This window comes from Primulina huaijiensis, unplaced genomic scaffold, assembly GCF_012295235.1.
Source record: "Primulina huaijiensis isolate GDHJ02 unplaced genomic scaffold, ASM1229523v2 scaffold38877, whole genome shotgun sequence".
Lineage (NCBI taxonomy): Eukaryota > Viridiplantae > Streptophyta > Magnoliopsida > Lamiales > Gesneriaceae > Primulina > Primulina huaijiensis.
The window spans coordinates 175,546-189,770 of NW_027359117.1; the positions used below are offsets into that span (position 1 = coordinate 175,546).

The 14,225-nt window shown below is 37.6% G+C and overlaps 1 protein-coding gene and 1 pseudogene across 4 annotated transcripts; both read left to right on the top strand.

Annotated features, from left to right (window-relative positions):
* Positions 1–1,104: 1,104 nt before the first annotated feature.
* LOC140968969 (histone acetyltransferase HAC1-like) lies at positions 1,105–11,998 on the top strand. Of its 4 annotated transcripts, XM_073430180.1 has the most exons (18): positions 1,105–1,273; positions 2,491–2,730; positions 2,922–3,033; positions 3,195–3,504; positions 3,581–4,087; positions 4,235–6,021; positions 7,329–7,625; positions 7,701–7,979; positions 8,137–8,265; positions 8,808–9,008; positions 9,132–9,274; positions 9,371–9,683; positions 9,841–9,980; positions 10,080–10,158; positions 10,282–10,671; positions 11,189–11,406; positions 11,584–11,677; positions 11,788–11,998. In XM_073430180.1, exons 2-18 carry the CDS (start codon positions 2,537–2,539, stop codon positions 11,791–11,793), a joined length of 5,199 nt encoding a protein of 1,732 aa, XP_073286281.1. In that variant the 5' UTR covers positions 1,105–1,273; positions 2,491–2,536; the 3' UTR covers positions 11,794–11,998. The 4 variants fall into 4 exon arrangements, with proteins under 4 accessions (XP_073286281.1, XP_073286278.1, XP_073286279.1 ...); XM_073430177.1 differs by having other exon boundaries at positions 11,584–11,998; XM_073430178.1 differs by having other exon boundaries at positions 1,145–1,260; positions 2,490–2,730; positions 11,584–11,998.
* Positions 11,999–12,587: 589 nt separating this feature from the next.
* LOC140968971 (anthocyanidin 3-O-glucosyltransferase 2-like) lies at positions 12,588–14,171 on the top strand (annotated as a pseudogene).
* Positions 14,172–14,225: the final 54 nt, after the last annotated feature.

Sequence of the window (14,225 nt, forward strand, 5' to 3'; positions counted from 1 at the left end):
GGAGGGAGGACTGTCTCAACACGGATACGTATATGCGCCTTTTTTTTTAAAAAAATTTAATTAAATCACCAAATTCCAATGTAAAGGGAGACATTTGACATATACGATTAAAGCCTAAAAGGACTCGACTGAAATTATTCAATCTCCAGGGGCCAATAGATAAATGCTGTATTTAAAAGGGGCCAGTATATAATTACAGTTAATTATACTTGCATATCAAGTTTTGCTGGTTGATGTAGTCACCAATAGAATCAATGGCAATAATTTTTTATTTAATTTATTTACCTATATAAATTAAATTCTCTAACTAGTTTTTGACTAGAAGTAGTGTATCATATCATATTGTACCGAAAATCATATATTGTATATCGTACCGAAAATTACAGTATAATAAAATTCATACCGATATTGTACCGAAAATTTCGGTACGTATAACTGACATACAGATTATATCGAAATTATACGGTATATCGAAAATTTCGATACGATATCAGTACGTATCGTTTTATACCGAAAAAATCTTATATTTTTAAATTTTTATAAATTTATTGTTTTAAAATATTATATATTTTAAAATTTTTAAATATTTTTTCGGTATTTCGGTATTCCGATATATACCAAAATTTTCAAATTGCATACCGTTATCGTACCAAAAAATTCGATATTTTTTCGGTACGGTAATCTCGGTATACCGAAAATTCGATATTTTTTTCCAAATCTATTTCTGACAGCTAATATTAGCCCAAATAATTGATGGATTTAGATATTATTAAGTTTTTAGTTTTTTTTAAAAACAATTATCAAAATCCAATCAACAGAGAACTGTAGAATCAAAATAAAATTTAATCTATTGGATATTTCCGATAGAATTATCTAACGAGATGGAATTCTATAAATCAAAATTTAAAGTTATAGAAAATTTATATTTTAAGATATTAAAATTTTTTTTTAATTATAACTATTTTTTTCCTTGTAGAGATCGAATGAATAAATAATCATAATATCATTAATTAATTGATTAATAATAATAATAAAATAAATTATAACTGTATCCAATAGAAATCAAAATAACAAATAATAACAGGATGCTGTTAAAAAATAAAAATAAATAAAATAAATAAATAAAATCGCACCCTTTCTTCTTCTTCTGCTCCTCCGTTATCAACCTTTACTTTCTGACGTCGTCCTATCGTCGGCTCGCTCAATCATACTCAATTCGTACCTGTTCGGCTTCGCCTAATTTTTCATGCTTTGAATTGCGTTGTGCTCTCTGGTATTTTTCGATTTATTGGATTTTTTAGGGTTTTAATCTGATTATTGGTTTCTCTTTTCTTTGTTTCTTTTTTGTTTTTGTCTGATCAATTTGAAACATATAACATGAAAATCCACGCGGTCATTTTATTCCTTTTGGGAAAGCCCTAATTTATTAGATTCTATTTGATTCCCGTTGTAATTTCGACTCCATCAAAACGTGTAATAGGTCTCAGTTTCATCATCCTTCTATTGTCTGTCATCAAAGAATAGAAATTTTGAAGCAATATATGGGGACGTGGGGCAATGTTTTTTTAGCATTGGTTTGTTTCTTTAGTTATATATTGTTGTTTGGGTCAATGCTGCATGGTCTGAGACTCTGAGTTGGCATTGAGGGGCTTTAGACATATGATGAAGTGAATAGCTGTCAAGAGTCTATTTATTTTGGCTTGTCCATGTTAAATGTCACACACTCACTAGATTAATCATTTGGAAGTTGTTTGGGTTCAGTCAGGTCAAAGTCTCAATCTTAACATGATGTCAGACAGATTCCGTCCTATCCAAGACTCATCTTTATGTGTTGCACTGGCACCTGATAATTGTAAATTTCACGCTTCATTTGTTCATTCCTGGACGACATCGGTGTGCGTTAAATGTTCAAATATCGGCTATGTTAAGTACTTGAGAGTTGAGAGTGATATATATGGATTTGGACAATCTTTCCTTTTAGTTTTTGGGATTGAGTTAAGTACGAATACCAATCTTAACGGTCTTTGTTTTTGTTTTCCTTCTGATTGTATGATTCCTGTAGTTCAGAATTGATCAGTCAGTCTTGCATATTGATGTGGACTTGGACACTAGTCATATCTTTTATAAACGATGCTGTGGAAAATTGGAAAATTTTGTCCTTTCTCCTGTTTGAGGTTTGCAAAATGTACGACAAGGCATGTTGGGTATGCCTGGTGAAAATCAGGCTTCACAAGTGGAAAGGTTTTGCTTTTTTGTATAAGTTGGTTTCCTTGAACTAAATTTTCAAATCTTGATTATTTTAATGTGGCTAATTTCCGATGGAAGTTGGAACTGATATCTGGAACCATCTTTTCCGATTTTCATTGTATAATCAATAGCCATTTGCTTTTAAAATTCATGAAATCTGTTCTGTATGTTTGAAACTTTACATGTTGATTAGTGCACAGACTGGTTTTACACAGCTCTTCATATCTACATTTTGGAATTCAGGTCATTCGTGTTTTGCTGAACTTACATATTAGCCTAGAAGATAAAGATGAGTTTACAAACAATCTATTCTGGGAATATCACTGGACAAATACCAAATCAGGCTTGCAATCCATTGCCTGGGCCACCACAGCAAAATGGAAGTGCTTTGCCTAGCCAGACACAAAGTCCTAGCATCCATCACAATGCCTTGAATAGGAATCCTGATTTTGTGAAAGCACGCAAATATATGCAGGCTAAGATGTAAGAATTTTTGTCAATGTCTTTCTGAGATGTGATAAATGATTTTTTTGACGTTCTCTCGCATCTCTCTCATGGCTGTGCCACTTTTGTGGTTGATTGTTTTCATCCTAATGGGCAACTCACACAGGGTGAAATGTCTATAAAAAGAATGCTACTAAAGTTTTTAGCTTTTTATTATTATTATTTTGCAGCTATGAAATTCTCATGCATAGGAAGCGGCAATCTCCAGAGCTTTCCAACAAAAAAATGATCGATATAGTAAAACGTTTAGAAGAGGGTCTATTCAGGAGTGCTTTGTCAAAGGTGTTGTATGAATTTGCCTTTCTGATTGACTTGTGCACTTCTTGACTCTTGTAAACCGTATATGCTGACATGGTGCTATAGAATTTGAAATTTTATAGAAGTTCCATGCTGTTGGATATAATTTTCCTTTAGCTCTTCCATATTCGAATCCTCTTTTTCAGGACGAGTATCTGAACATGGCAACTTTAGAAAATCGTTTGCATGCTCTGATTAAACGCCCGCCTATGAGGGATGACAACCAGCAGTTTTCGCACGTCAGTTCATCTTTTCCCATTGGTATGATGATTCCAACTCCTGGATTGTCACGAACTAACAATTCTACCCTGACGAGTACCTCTGTGGATAGTTCTGTCGTTTCGAGCAATGGTACTAACACAATGGTATCACCCACTTTCAACAACGGGAGCTTCTTCCCCGCTGGAAATGTGCCTTCTGGAAGTGCGCCCTGTGGCTCTTTAAATACATATGATGGTAATTTTGGCTTGAGATTTGGAAATACAATATTCACTTGCCGTTGCTTTCTTGTCTCACTGGATATTTCTTTCAGGATCTTTGGCTGGTTTATATCAACAATCAAATGGCTTCTCAATTAATTCTGGGGGTATCAACATGGTATCATCAGTTGGTGTACAAAAAATGAGGAGTCAAATGATCCCCACTCCTGGATTTAATAATCCTAATAATGATGGCTTGAGTGATAAGGCTATTAATTCATGTCCCATGAATCTAAAGTCATCTAAAAATATTTCCATGTTCCCTACTGTTGAAACCTTTTCCAGTGCTGCACAGTCTACGCAACAAAACCAGCAGTTTGGTAGTCAAAATAGTCATATCTCACGTGATATTGAGGGTCATATGGGTAGTGGAATTAGATCTACCTTTGAACAGAGGTCTAATGGATTATCAAATGGACCCGTAAGTGGAGGGATGGGGATTATGGCAAATAATATTTCCCAAATTAATAGTGCGGGAACCTCCGAGTGCTATTTAACTGACAACTCTGCACAGCCCTTGCATGAACGTTTTGATCAGCATCATCTTCCAATAATGCAAGGTACTGTCGCTCTCTCTTCTCTAAATACTTGTTCCTCTATCCTAAAATTAATTTTGGATCTTGTGATTTGGTGGAAAAAAAAGAAAGAAATAGTAATATTCATTCTTGTTTTTAATTGTATTCTCATTGCAACCAACCTACTTTCAGGTGATGGATACGAAATTAGTGCAGCTTATGCTTTGGGATCGGGTAGCTTTTATGTTCCTGTAACTTCTGTTGGATCTATGACAAATGACGAGAGTCTGAATGCTACATCGTCGCAATCCATGCCAAAAATAAACTCACATTTGATGACTAATCGACCAAGCATTCACTTCACTCAACAGATGAAAAACGTGAAGACTGAATCAATAGATGAATTGGAAAAGATGAATCATCTGTCGAATTATCCAGTGAAAGAAAATGTTGTACAATGTCTTCAACATCAACAACTTGAGCAACCGTACAATCAGTTTCATTGCCAGCAAGTTGTCGGACTCCAAAAGCAGCAAAATGAAGACCAGCTTTTGTTAAAGAAAAATAATTTTAGTCCGTCTCACCAATCATCTAGTATAGTTCCTGGGTACAAGTCTGGTCTCAAAAAAGAGCTTCTTAATGATGGTCTGCACTTGCAGGTCTCTGAGCCATCCGAGTTTTCTGATATTCATAATCAGTTCCAACAGAATTCCATGGAAGACCACTCTCGAGCTACACCATTAACTCAAAGGTCAGATCAGATGCAACAGTTATCGCATCCACAACATTTTGTTGCTAATCCTCAAAATGATTTCAAGGATATTTCCATTGGCATCCGACATAATGGAGCATTATGCGGTCAATGGTATTCCAACTCTCAAGATGGATCTCGTGTATCAGGGAGACCCAAACTAGATAAAACTGTTAGAGAGGACTTTGGTCACGAAGTATGTGAAATAGATGAAGATCAGCGAAACAATATGTGCTCCAAAGTATCGGTAAATGACCAACATGATGCCTCTGGATCAGCCAAACCTCCAACTGTTGACAAAGCTTTATGTAGATCTAATTTCATTAATCGTGAGCGAGACTTTAAGAACCAACAGAGATGGATCTTGTTTTTGCTGCATGCTAGGAAATGTTCTGCACCAGTAGGGAAATGCCAAGAATCTAACTGCATATTGGCACAAAAGCTGTTGGCTCATTTGGATTGTTGCAATGCAATTAAGTGTCCGTTTCCTCGTTGTAATGATACCAAGGGTATACTCGATCATCGCAGGCACTGCCAGAATGCAAGTTGCCCGGTTTGTATACCTGTTAAAAATTTTCTACTAGCACAGCGAAAGGCAGTTGCTTGTTCAGATCTCAGACCAGGGTTGCTTTGCCCTGTCAATGGATCCAGTAAGACTTGCGATACTGCTGAAATCGCTGGACAGTCGGGTTTGAAGACAAGCTCAGTGATAGCTAAAAATTCAGAAGATCTAGAACCTTCTCGTAAACGGATGAAAACTGAACAAACCTCCCCATTTTTTGTCTCGGAAGGTGTGAGGTCACCCTCCCTGGTTAGTGATGTAAGAAATGAACTTCTTCTCCAAGATGCACAGCGTCCTGAACTGTACGATGATTCTCATATCCCTGTGAAATCTGAAAGTTCTGAAGTAAGAGTGGAGATCCATGAGAGTGTTATGCAGTCTAATCATAAGAATGTGGAAATGAAAAATGATAAGTTAGATGATACCAGTGCTAGAAGGCCTGATGCCGAGCCTAATTTATCAAGTAATCCATCTGTATTTGGTGCGCAGGACTTCATTCAGATAGAGAAAGAAATGGATCAATCTAAACCAGAAACTATGTTGATTTCTTGTGACAATGCATCCAAGTCTGGGAAGCCAAAAATAAATGGCGTCTCACTAACTGAACTGTTTACTCCTGAACAAGTCAGGCAACACATTAAAGGACTTAGACAATGGGTCGGTCAGGTCAGTCTTCATTGTGCCTATGTTGTATGTTTAATCAAGTTATTTGCACATGGAATTGCTGCAGTTATAGTTTATTTATTTATTTTAAAGAGGACCAATCCCCTAGGTCTGTGGGTGTTACTTTTCAACACGAGAAAGCATCTTCGTTGTAAAAGTTGTGGATAATTCACTAGAATTAAATTTCGTTATATGAAACATAAAGTATGAAAAGTCGTGATTATTTTTTCTAGCTAACAGGACAATACTAAGAATTTTGTGTCTAACAAAGTTCGATATTGTGACTTGTGGGTGATTGAGTTGATAGATGCGGAAAACAGCAGGTTGAAGCATGGCTTCAATTTTTATGTTTTATTTTTGCCTTTGGTGTCATACCCATTAAAATTTTCAAATTCCAAATTTTCTATTTATTTTGATGGTCTCTCCCTCCCGTGTACTCTCTTCCTCTCGAAAGAAAGTAATGAGAACTTCAACGATAGATTGAAGGGACCCCGATCAAAACTCTGACAATCTTATCAGGATGTCTTCAGTTGATCACAAACACCACTATACCCAACCTAGTTCCCAAAAGCGAGATCTTGGTTTGGACTTGACCAATCTAACATTACAATTTGATTTGTTTGTAGATCTAGTAAAGTTGTGGAGTTGTTGGATGGCACTCTTCAATGATATGTAGATGATAAGTTCGGGTTTTGAGCATCACACAAACGAATCTTGATAGCTACTTTTTGTTTGTAAATCTTGTAGAATTGCTCCCAAATTTGAGAGAATAACTCAATTTTTATTGATGAAAATTGTCTTACTCCCACAAAAGTTCAATTATCTACAATGTATGCGAGAAAACCCTAAGCTATTAACCTGGTATGAGCTTAAAATAAAGTCTAGTGTGCTTCATGATAATAAGCTAATAAAAAGATACATATATAATGAAACATAAACAAGTTTTTAAGGCCCATAAGCATTATTTATGCCCTAACTAATAAATAACTAAGTAAACCTTGCCCATTAATAAGAAATTTGCTCAATTAATTTGAACCCTTTTCATCTTTCAGTTGGTAACCATAACTTGATATGCAGTTTTGATTTGATTTATTATTTGGATTGGGATTTTGATTTTGTTGTATGATCAGGATTGGGGTCATAGCAGATAGTTTTAACACTTGGTATTTCCCAGAAGCTAAATCTTATTCATTTATGCTTTGACTAATTTTCTCAATAAAGTTTATGCTCAACTGTATACGCCCCTTGTGTGTTTGACTATCGAACTTCCACCCTCTGATGAAGTTATTATTTCATCTTATATTACACAGAGCAAAGCAAAAGCAGAAAAGAATCAAGCAATGGGGCATTCAATGAATGAAAATTCTTGTCAGTTGTGTGCAGTTGAGAAGCTTAACTTTGAACCACTTCCTATATATTGTACGCCTTGTGGCGCTCGAATTAAAAGAAATGCAATGTATTACACCTTTGGAGCTGGTGACACTCGTCATTCCTTCTGTATTCCATGCTATAACGAGGCTCGTGGAGACACCATTGTTGTTGATAGAACTTCCATTCCAAAGACAAGGGTGGAGAAGAAGAAAAACGATGACAACCCTGAAGAAGGGGTATGCCACCTTTTATTTTCTCTTATGTTTGGGCTCTGAGATTAGTCCTTTGCAAGTTGAATTTATTTTGTGCAGTGGGTTCAATGCGACAAGTGTGAAGCTTGGCAACATCAAATATGTGCATTATTTAATGGTAAAAGAAATGATGGTGGACAAGCCGAGTACACCTGCCCAAACTGTTATATATTAGAAGTTGAAAGAGGAGAGCGAATTCCATTGCCACACAGTGCTGTTCTTGGAGCAAAAGATTTGCCAAAAACAATTTTGAGTGATCACATAGAGCAGCGATTATTCAGTCGCCTTAAGCACGAAAGGCAGGAGAGAGCATTACGTCAAGGCAAAGCTTATGATGAGGTGATTCTCTCTCTCATACATATGGGCACACACATTCTTATTATGGAAAAGGGAAGTTTTGTCTTCTTTGTATTACAAGTTATTTGATCGCATAGCAAGAAATGCTTCTCATTTCTTTTGCTCTTGTCTATTTTATTATTATCATATTAATTTTCAGGTACCTGGAGCAGAAGCACTTGTTGTAAGAGTTGTGTCATCAGTGGACAAAAAAATGGAAGTCAAACCGCGGTTTTCTGAAATTTTTCAAGAGAAAAATTATCCAACAGAGTTTTCATATAAATCTAAGGTGTTGCTTATGGAGTGTCATGAATTTTTCTCTCATCAGAATGAATTCTATCTTATATGCAATTTAAAACTTTTTCTTCATTTCGATTGTGCCATGTTTGCCAAAGTTATTAACAAATATTGTATTCCGAACAAGTCGCATCTTGCTACTGCTCTTTGCTTATATAGAGGTTGCTTCTTCAAAGTCGTGTTTAGCCGAATCATCAGGTCCATTATTGTAATATGCATACTGTTGTGAGAGCGTTCAAGAGAACTGCAAATAAATTATCTAAAGTTGATTAACTATTAACTAAACATTTAAGTGTGGTTGCTGAATGCTGATGCTGCCATTGTGTGTTTGGTAATTGGGTGGTTTATGGGACCTTAACTAAGAATGTGGAAAAAATAATTTTAGATGTACCATTTGAAGTACGGCTATGCATTAGTTTGTTACCTTTCTGTAAAAGAAAGAAGAAGATGTATATTTTTAAGAATGTTATTCATTACCATTTATTGATCTCTCTTTTAAGTAAATTCTTTGAAACTTCAGCATTTATGTTTCAGGTAATACTCTTATTTCAAAACATTGAAGGTGTTGAAGTATGCCTATTCGGCATGTATGTTCAAGAATTTGGATCAGAATGTCAGCAGCCAAATCATCGCCGAGTCTACCTCGCATATCTAGATTCTGTTAAATATTTCAGGCCAGATATCAGAGCAGTGACAGGAGAGGCACTTCGTACATTTGTGTACCATGAAATTTTGGCAAGTTACCAAGTTCATTGGCTTTTGTTTATTTGATCTTGTTGCCGATTCCTTTAGTCACAAAATCATTTGTTCACTTCAATGAAGTGAATACCATTAATATTTTTGCATGTTCCTTTCCAGATTGGATACCTAGATTATTGCAAACAACGTGGTTTCACAAGCTGCTACATATGGGCTTGCCCTCCAGTGAAGGGTGAAGACTATATTTTATATTGCCACCCAGAAATACAGAAGACACCAAAATCTGATAAACTCCGGGAGTGGTACGTCTGGCAATTTCTGATAATGAGACTGTTGATTTCTAGAGATACAAATGCTAATAATTTCCGTTTAAATTTTAATTGCATCTTTTGTCTCAGGTATTTGTCCATGTTAAAGAAAGCTGAAAGGGAAAATATTGTAGTCGGGCTTACAAATCTGTATGACCATTTCTTTGTTTGCACTGGGGAATCTAAAGCAAAGGTGACTGCAGCTCGGTTGCCATATTTCGATGGAGATTATTGGCCTGGTTCGGCAGAAGACATCATATATCAAATGCAACAAGAAGATGATGGGATAAAACAACAGAAGAAAGGTTTTTTGAAAAAGACCATTACTAAAAGAGCTTTGAAGGCATCTGGCCAAACTGATCTTACCGGCAATGCATCAAAAGATTTAATGTTGTTGCATAAGGTATCCCTGTTGTTCTATTGCTCATCATTCATATGTTATGGCTTTTCAATGCAATAATATTAGGGTGACCGGCATACTTTCTAGCTCTTATCTAGGTAGAGCACAGTTGCTACTTCCATTAATTTTTTCTTACAAGCTTCGTTTATTTTTTCCATAGCTTGGTGGGACAATATCTCCAATGAAAGAAGATTTTATTATGGTTCACTTGCAGCACACATGCACTCACTGCTGCATTCTAATGGTCTCTGGAAATCGTTGGGTTTGCAAACAGTGCAAAAAATTTCAGCTGTGTGACATGTAAGGGATCATGCTAACCCTTTATCATAGTAAAAACTTTTCTGTTTTTTCAGTTTCCAAAATGCTGCATGCTGAAACTAATAACATATTTTTCTCCAGGTGCTATGATGCAGAACAAAAACTTGAAGACAGAGAGAGACATCCTGTAAATCACAAGGACAGGCATGCCCTTCATCCTGTAAGTCCTCGTAATCAAAACCTGTTCACAACTTGACATGTTTTTTTGTATTTTCAATGGTTCTGTATTCCTTTCACGAGATTTACCTTTGGTAAATGGATTAAGAAATGGTATTACCTTCAGGTTCAAATTACTGGAGTTCCTGATGATACCAAAGACAAAGATGGTATTCTAGTGAGTGAATTCTTTGATACCAGACAGGCATTTATGAACCTGTGTCAAGTAAACAATTATCAATATGACACCCTTCGCCGGGCTAAACATTCCTCGATGATGATTCTTTACCATCTTCATAATCCCACTGCCCCCTCGTTTCTAGCAACATGCAGTGTATGTCGCCTTGTTATAGAAGCTGGTCAAGGTTGGCGTTGTGAAACGTGCCCAGATTACGAGATATGCAATGCCTGTTATCAAAAGGAAGGAGGCCTTGATCATCCTCATAAGTTGACTAATAATCCTTCCAATGACCGTGATGTGCAAAATATAGGAGCCAGGGAATCACGAGTCATACAGGTTAGTAGTACTTCTGTTTTCTTGTTTTTGTTTGACATTGTTCTCGAGCTTTTATTTTAGTGTTGTTTTTTCCACTCAGTTTTTAAGGTTCTGCTGTTCTGCTCTTTTTGACTTGTTATTGTTATACTTCTGTTTTGTTTTGTTTTGTTTTGTTTGTTTTACATTGATGTAGAGCTTTTATTTTTTGTTGTGTCTTTTTCAGAGTCGTTTCGAGTTTTTGTGTCATTCTACTGTCTTAGACTTTTTAGTGTGTTTTAGACGGGAAAGTTCTGTCTTCGACAAGTTTACGGTGCTTGACATCCATTGGTGACCAAAATACTTAGGTAGAATGTAGAATTACCGTGTGGCCATTTATCGTTCTTTTGCTGTTGTGGATGAAGGTTCTTCCAATATGAAATTGATTCTCCTTTTCTAATTAAAATATGTCTACTCGTATGATTGACTGTCAAATTTTTACCACCGAAATGTGTTGAACATCAACAGCCTGAGTTCTTCCCTTGTCTGTTTGGTTTTGCAGCTAACGAAAATGCTCAATCTTCTGGTGCATGCTTCCATGTGCCGCTTTCCAAATTGCCAGTACCCTAATTGTCGCGGGGTGAAAGGACTTTTCCTCCATGCTAGGACGTGCAAAAAACGTGCAGCTGGCGGTTGTGTTCCTTGTAGGAGAATGTGGCGTATCCTTCAAATTCATTCTCAAGCCTGTAAAGAATCTGAATGCCTTGTGCCACGATGCAGGTTTGTATATAAAATGGAGCTTAATAACAATAATTAGTGTAAATAACATTAAACACACGTAAAACACAGCACCCCTTCCTGTGCATGCACACATGCGCCTGTTGTAACTTTCCTTTTCATCGACCCCTTGATTTTGTTGTGGAACTGTATTTTTATATGCTCACATTATTCATCAAGGGACTTGAGAGTACATATGAAACGGCTGCAACAGCAGTCTGAGTCCCGACGAAGAGCTGCTGTGATGGAAATGATGAGGCAACGTGCGGCAGAGGTTGCTTGCAGTTCTTGATCTTTTACCGTACATATAAAGTAGTCGCTCTTTGAACACACACTGCAAATAAATTTTACGCTTGATACTACATTGTTCAAACCCTGTTATAGAGGTAGCTGAAACTCCGTTCCTGGAAGCTTGGTTTGCTCTGGAAAAAATTTACTTGGATCCGCAAGAGTTTTGTTTCATTACTTGGAGCTCAATTTTTTGGTTCTTGAATCTCCATGCAAAGCTTATAGAGAGGAGGTTTTGTGTATCCGAGACTGTTACAGCCAACTGTGTCATTCGAAAGAAAGATGTCTATATTAGTGTGATTGTAGTCTTTATTGTAAAAAAGAAAGTTATTAATTTGTTTATAGTCTTCACAATAGTTTCAAATTTTTTAGCATATATTTCTATCAATTTTTTCTTTTATTACATTCATGGTTGAGATATTCCTATTAATTTTGTGGAGGAGGGGTTTCAAAGATCCCAAAGTTGAGATCACTCTCTTTGAATGGTGTATGGGTGTCACTCAGTCTCCAAGCTCATGACACAATACTTCCTTTTCAATTGCTCTTTCGTTTTTATTAATTTTCATTGATGCACATTATGAAGAATCTCCAATTAAAATCGCGAAGTATCATGGAACTAGATACTTGATCACCTGAATGATAGTTTCTGATTGATTGGCAATTTTTGAGTAAAGACAAAACAGATCTTTTCATCTAAATTTTGTTAGGCCGTCCTTTTATTCTCCTAATGTTTTCACTTTCTTTTTTTTTTTTAAAGAAATTTTTTAACCTTAATTTCACCTCAATTGGGAAAGTGTAATTTTAATCTAAAAATATAATAGTAAAAAAATATAATGGATCAAAATATTATTTGTTGCTTTAACATTATCCGATCTCTCTCAACGTTACAAAACAAACATTTTATTTAAAGAGCAAAGTTGAGTAGGTAGCTGCAACAAGAGAGAGAATAATGGAGGAGTCCAGCAATGGTGAATTGATTTTCATCCCATGGCCGGTGATGGGTCACGTCCAAATCGTCGAATTCGCCAATCTCATCATTCATCGGCAAAAAACGATTTCCCCGGGTACGAACACGATTTTAATATATCTTCACTTTCCGTACTGTACACAACCTTCACTCGTACGTTTTACAGGCACAAGGAAACTCTCCGTGACACTACTGCTTATGAAGCTGCCGGATTATGTGGACACCGTCAGCGGCTCCTTCCTAGACAAGCTCACTAATGATCCTCTCTCTCCACGAGTCAACTTCTTCCACCTACCTTCCACAGAGGCGGCGCTGGAGTGGAGCTCCAAAACGCGTGGATACTTCATCCACAACCTCGTCCTCAGCCAACGATCCAACGTCGCCGAATTCGTCCGCAGCTCGAACGCTGTCTCTGTGGTGGTCGACATGCTGTGCACGTCGATGATAGATGTAGCCGAGGAGTTCAATATCCCGAGCTACGTGTTCTTCACTTCTCCGGCGAATTTCCTGGGTGCTATGCTTCACTTTCAGGTTCTCCATGATGAGAAGAATCAAGATGTGTGCGAATTGAAGCAGATCCCGAGCTTAGCGAACCCATTTCCGCCGGAAGCCCTTCCTCTTGTATTGGTGGAGAAGGAGTTGTGGCTGGACAGATTCCTTCACTGTGCTCGTGATTATAGGAGAGCGAAGGGAATAATCATAAACACGTTTGCAGAGCTCGAATCTTTTGCCCTTGACTCGTTTTCGCAGGATTCAGCCTACGGTCAATCCATGGCCTCGCCGATATTCCCGGTTGGTCCGATTCTAAATCGAACGCCATCTTCAGATTCCGGTCGTCGGAGATAATCCAATGGTTGGACGAGCAGCCGCCTAGGTCTGTGGTGTTGGTGTGCTTCGGCAGCCAGGGGAGTCTTCACGCAGACCAAGTGAAAGAACTATCCCACGGCCTGGAACTCAGCGGGCACCGTTTCTTATGGGCTCTGCGCCGCCAATCCCCTAACGAGAAACGGGCAGTCTTCCCCAGCGAATACATCAGCCACGCCGCAGTACTCCCGGATGGATTCCTGGATCGAACATCTAGGATCGGGAAAGTGGTGGGGTGGGTGCCGCAGCTGGACGTTCTTTCACACGAGTCAGTTGGCGGGTTCGTGTCTCATTGCGGATGGAACTCGGTGCTGGAAAGCGTTTGGTGCGGGGTACCAATCGCAACATGGCCGCTGCACGCTGAGCAGCAGATGAATGCGTTCCAAGTGGCGAGTGATCTCGGATTGGGGGTGGAGATTGCTTTGAGTTACCACGAGGGGTACAACGATGGAGAGATGGTGAAACGGTTCGAAGTCGAAAGGCGAATAGGGGAGCTCATGGATGCTGAGAGCGAAGCCAGGAAGAGGATGAAGATGATGAGTGAAAAGAGTAGGATTTGTGTGATGGAAGGTGGGTCTTCCTATATTCAATTGGGGAGGCTTATTACCAATTTTCTTCTTAACTGATTAAAACTACCATATTTTTCTTATATTTCCTCCAAAAACAATTTTTTTGTAGGAAAACAGGACAAAATACCCATGAC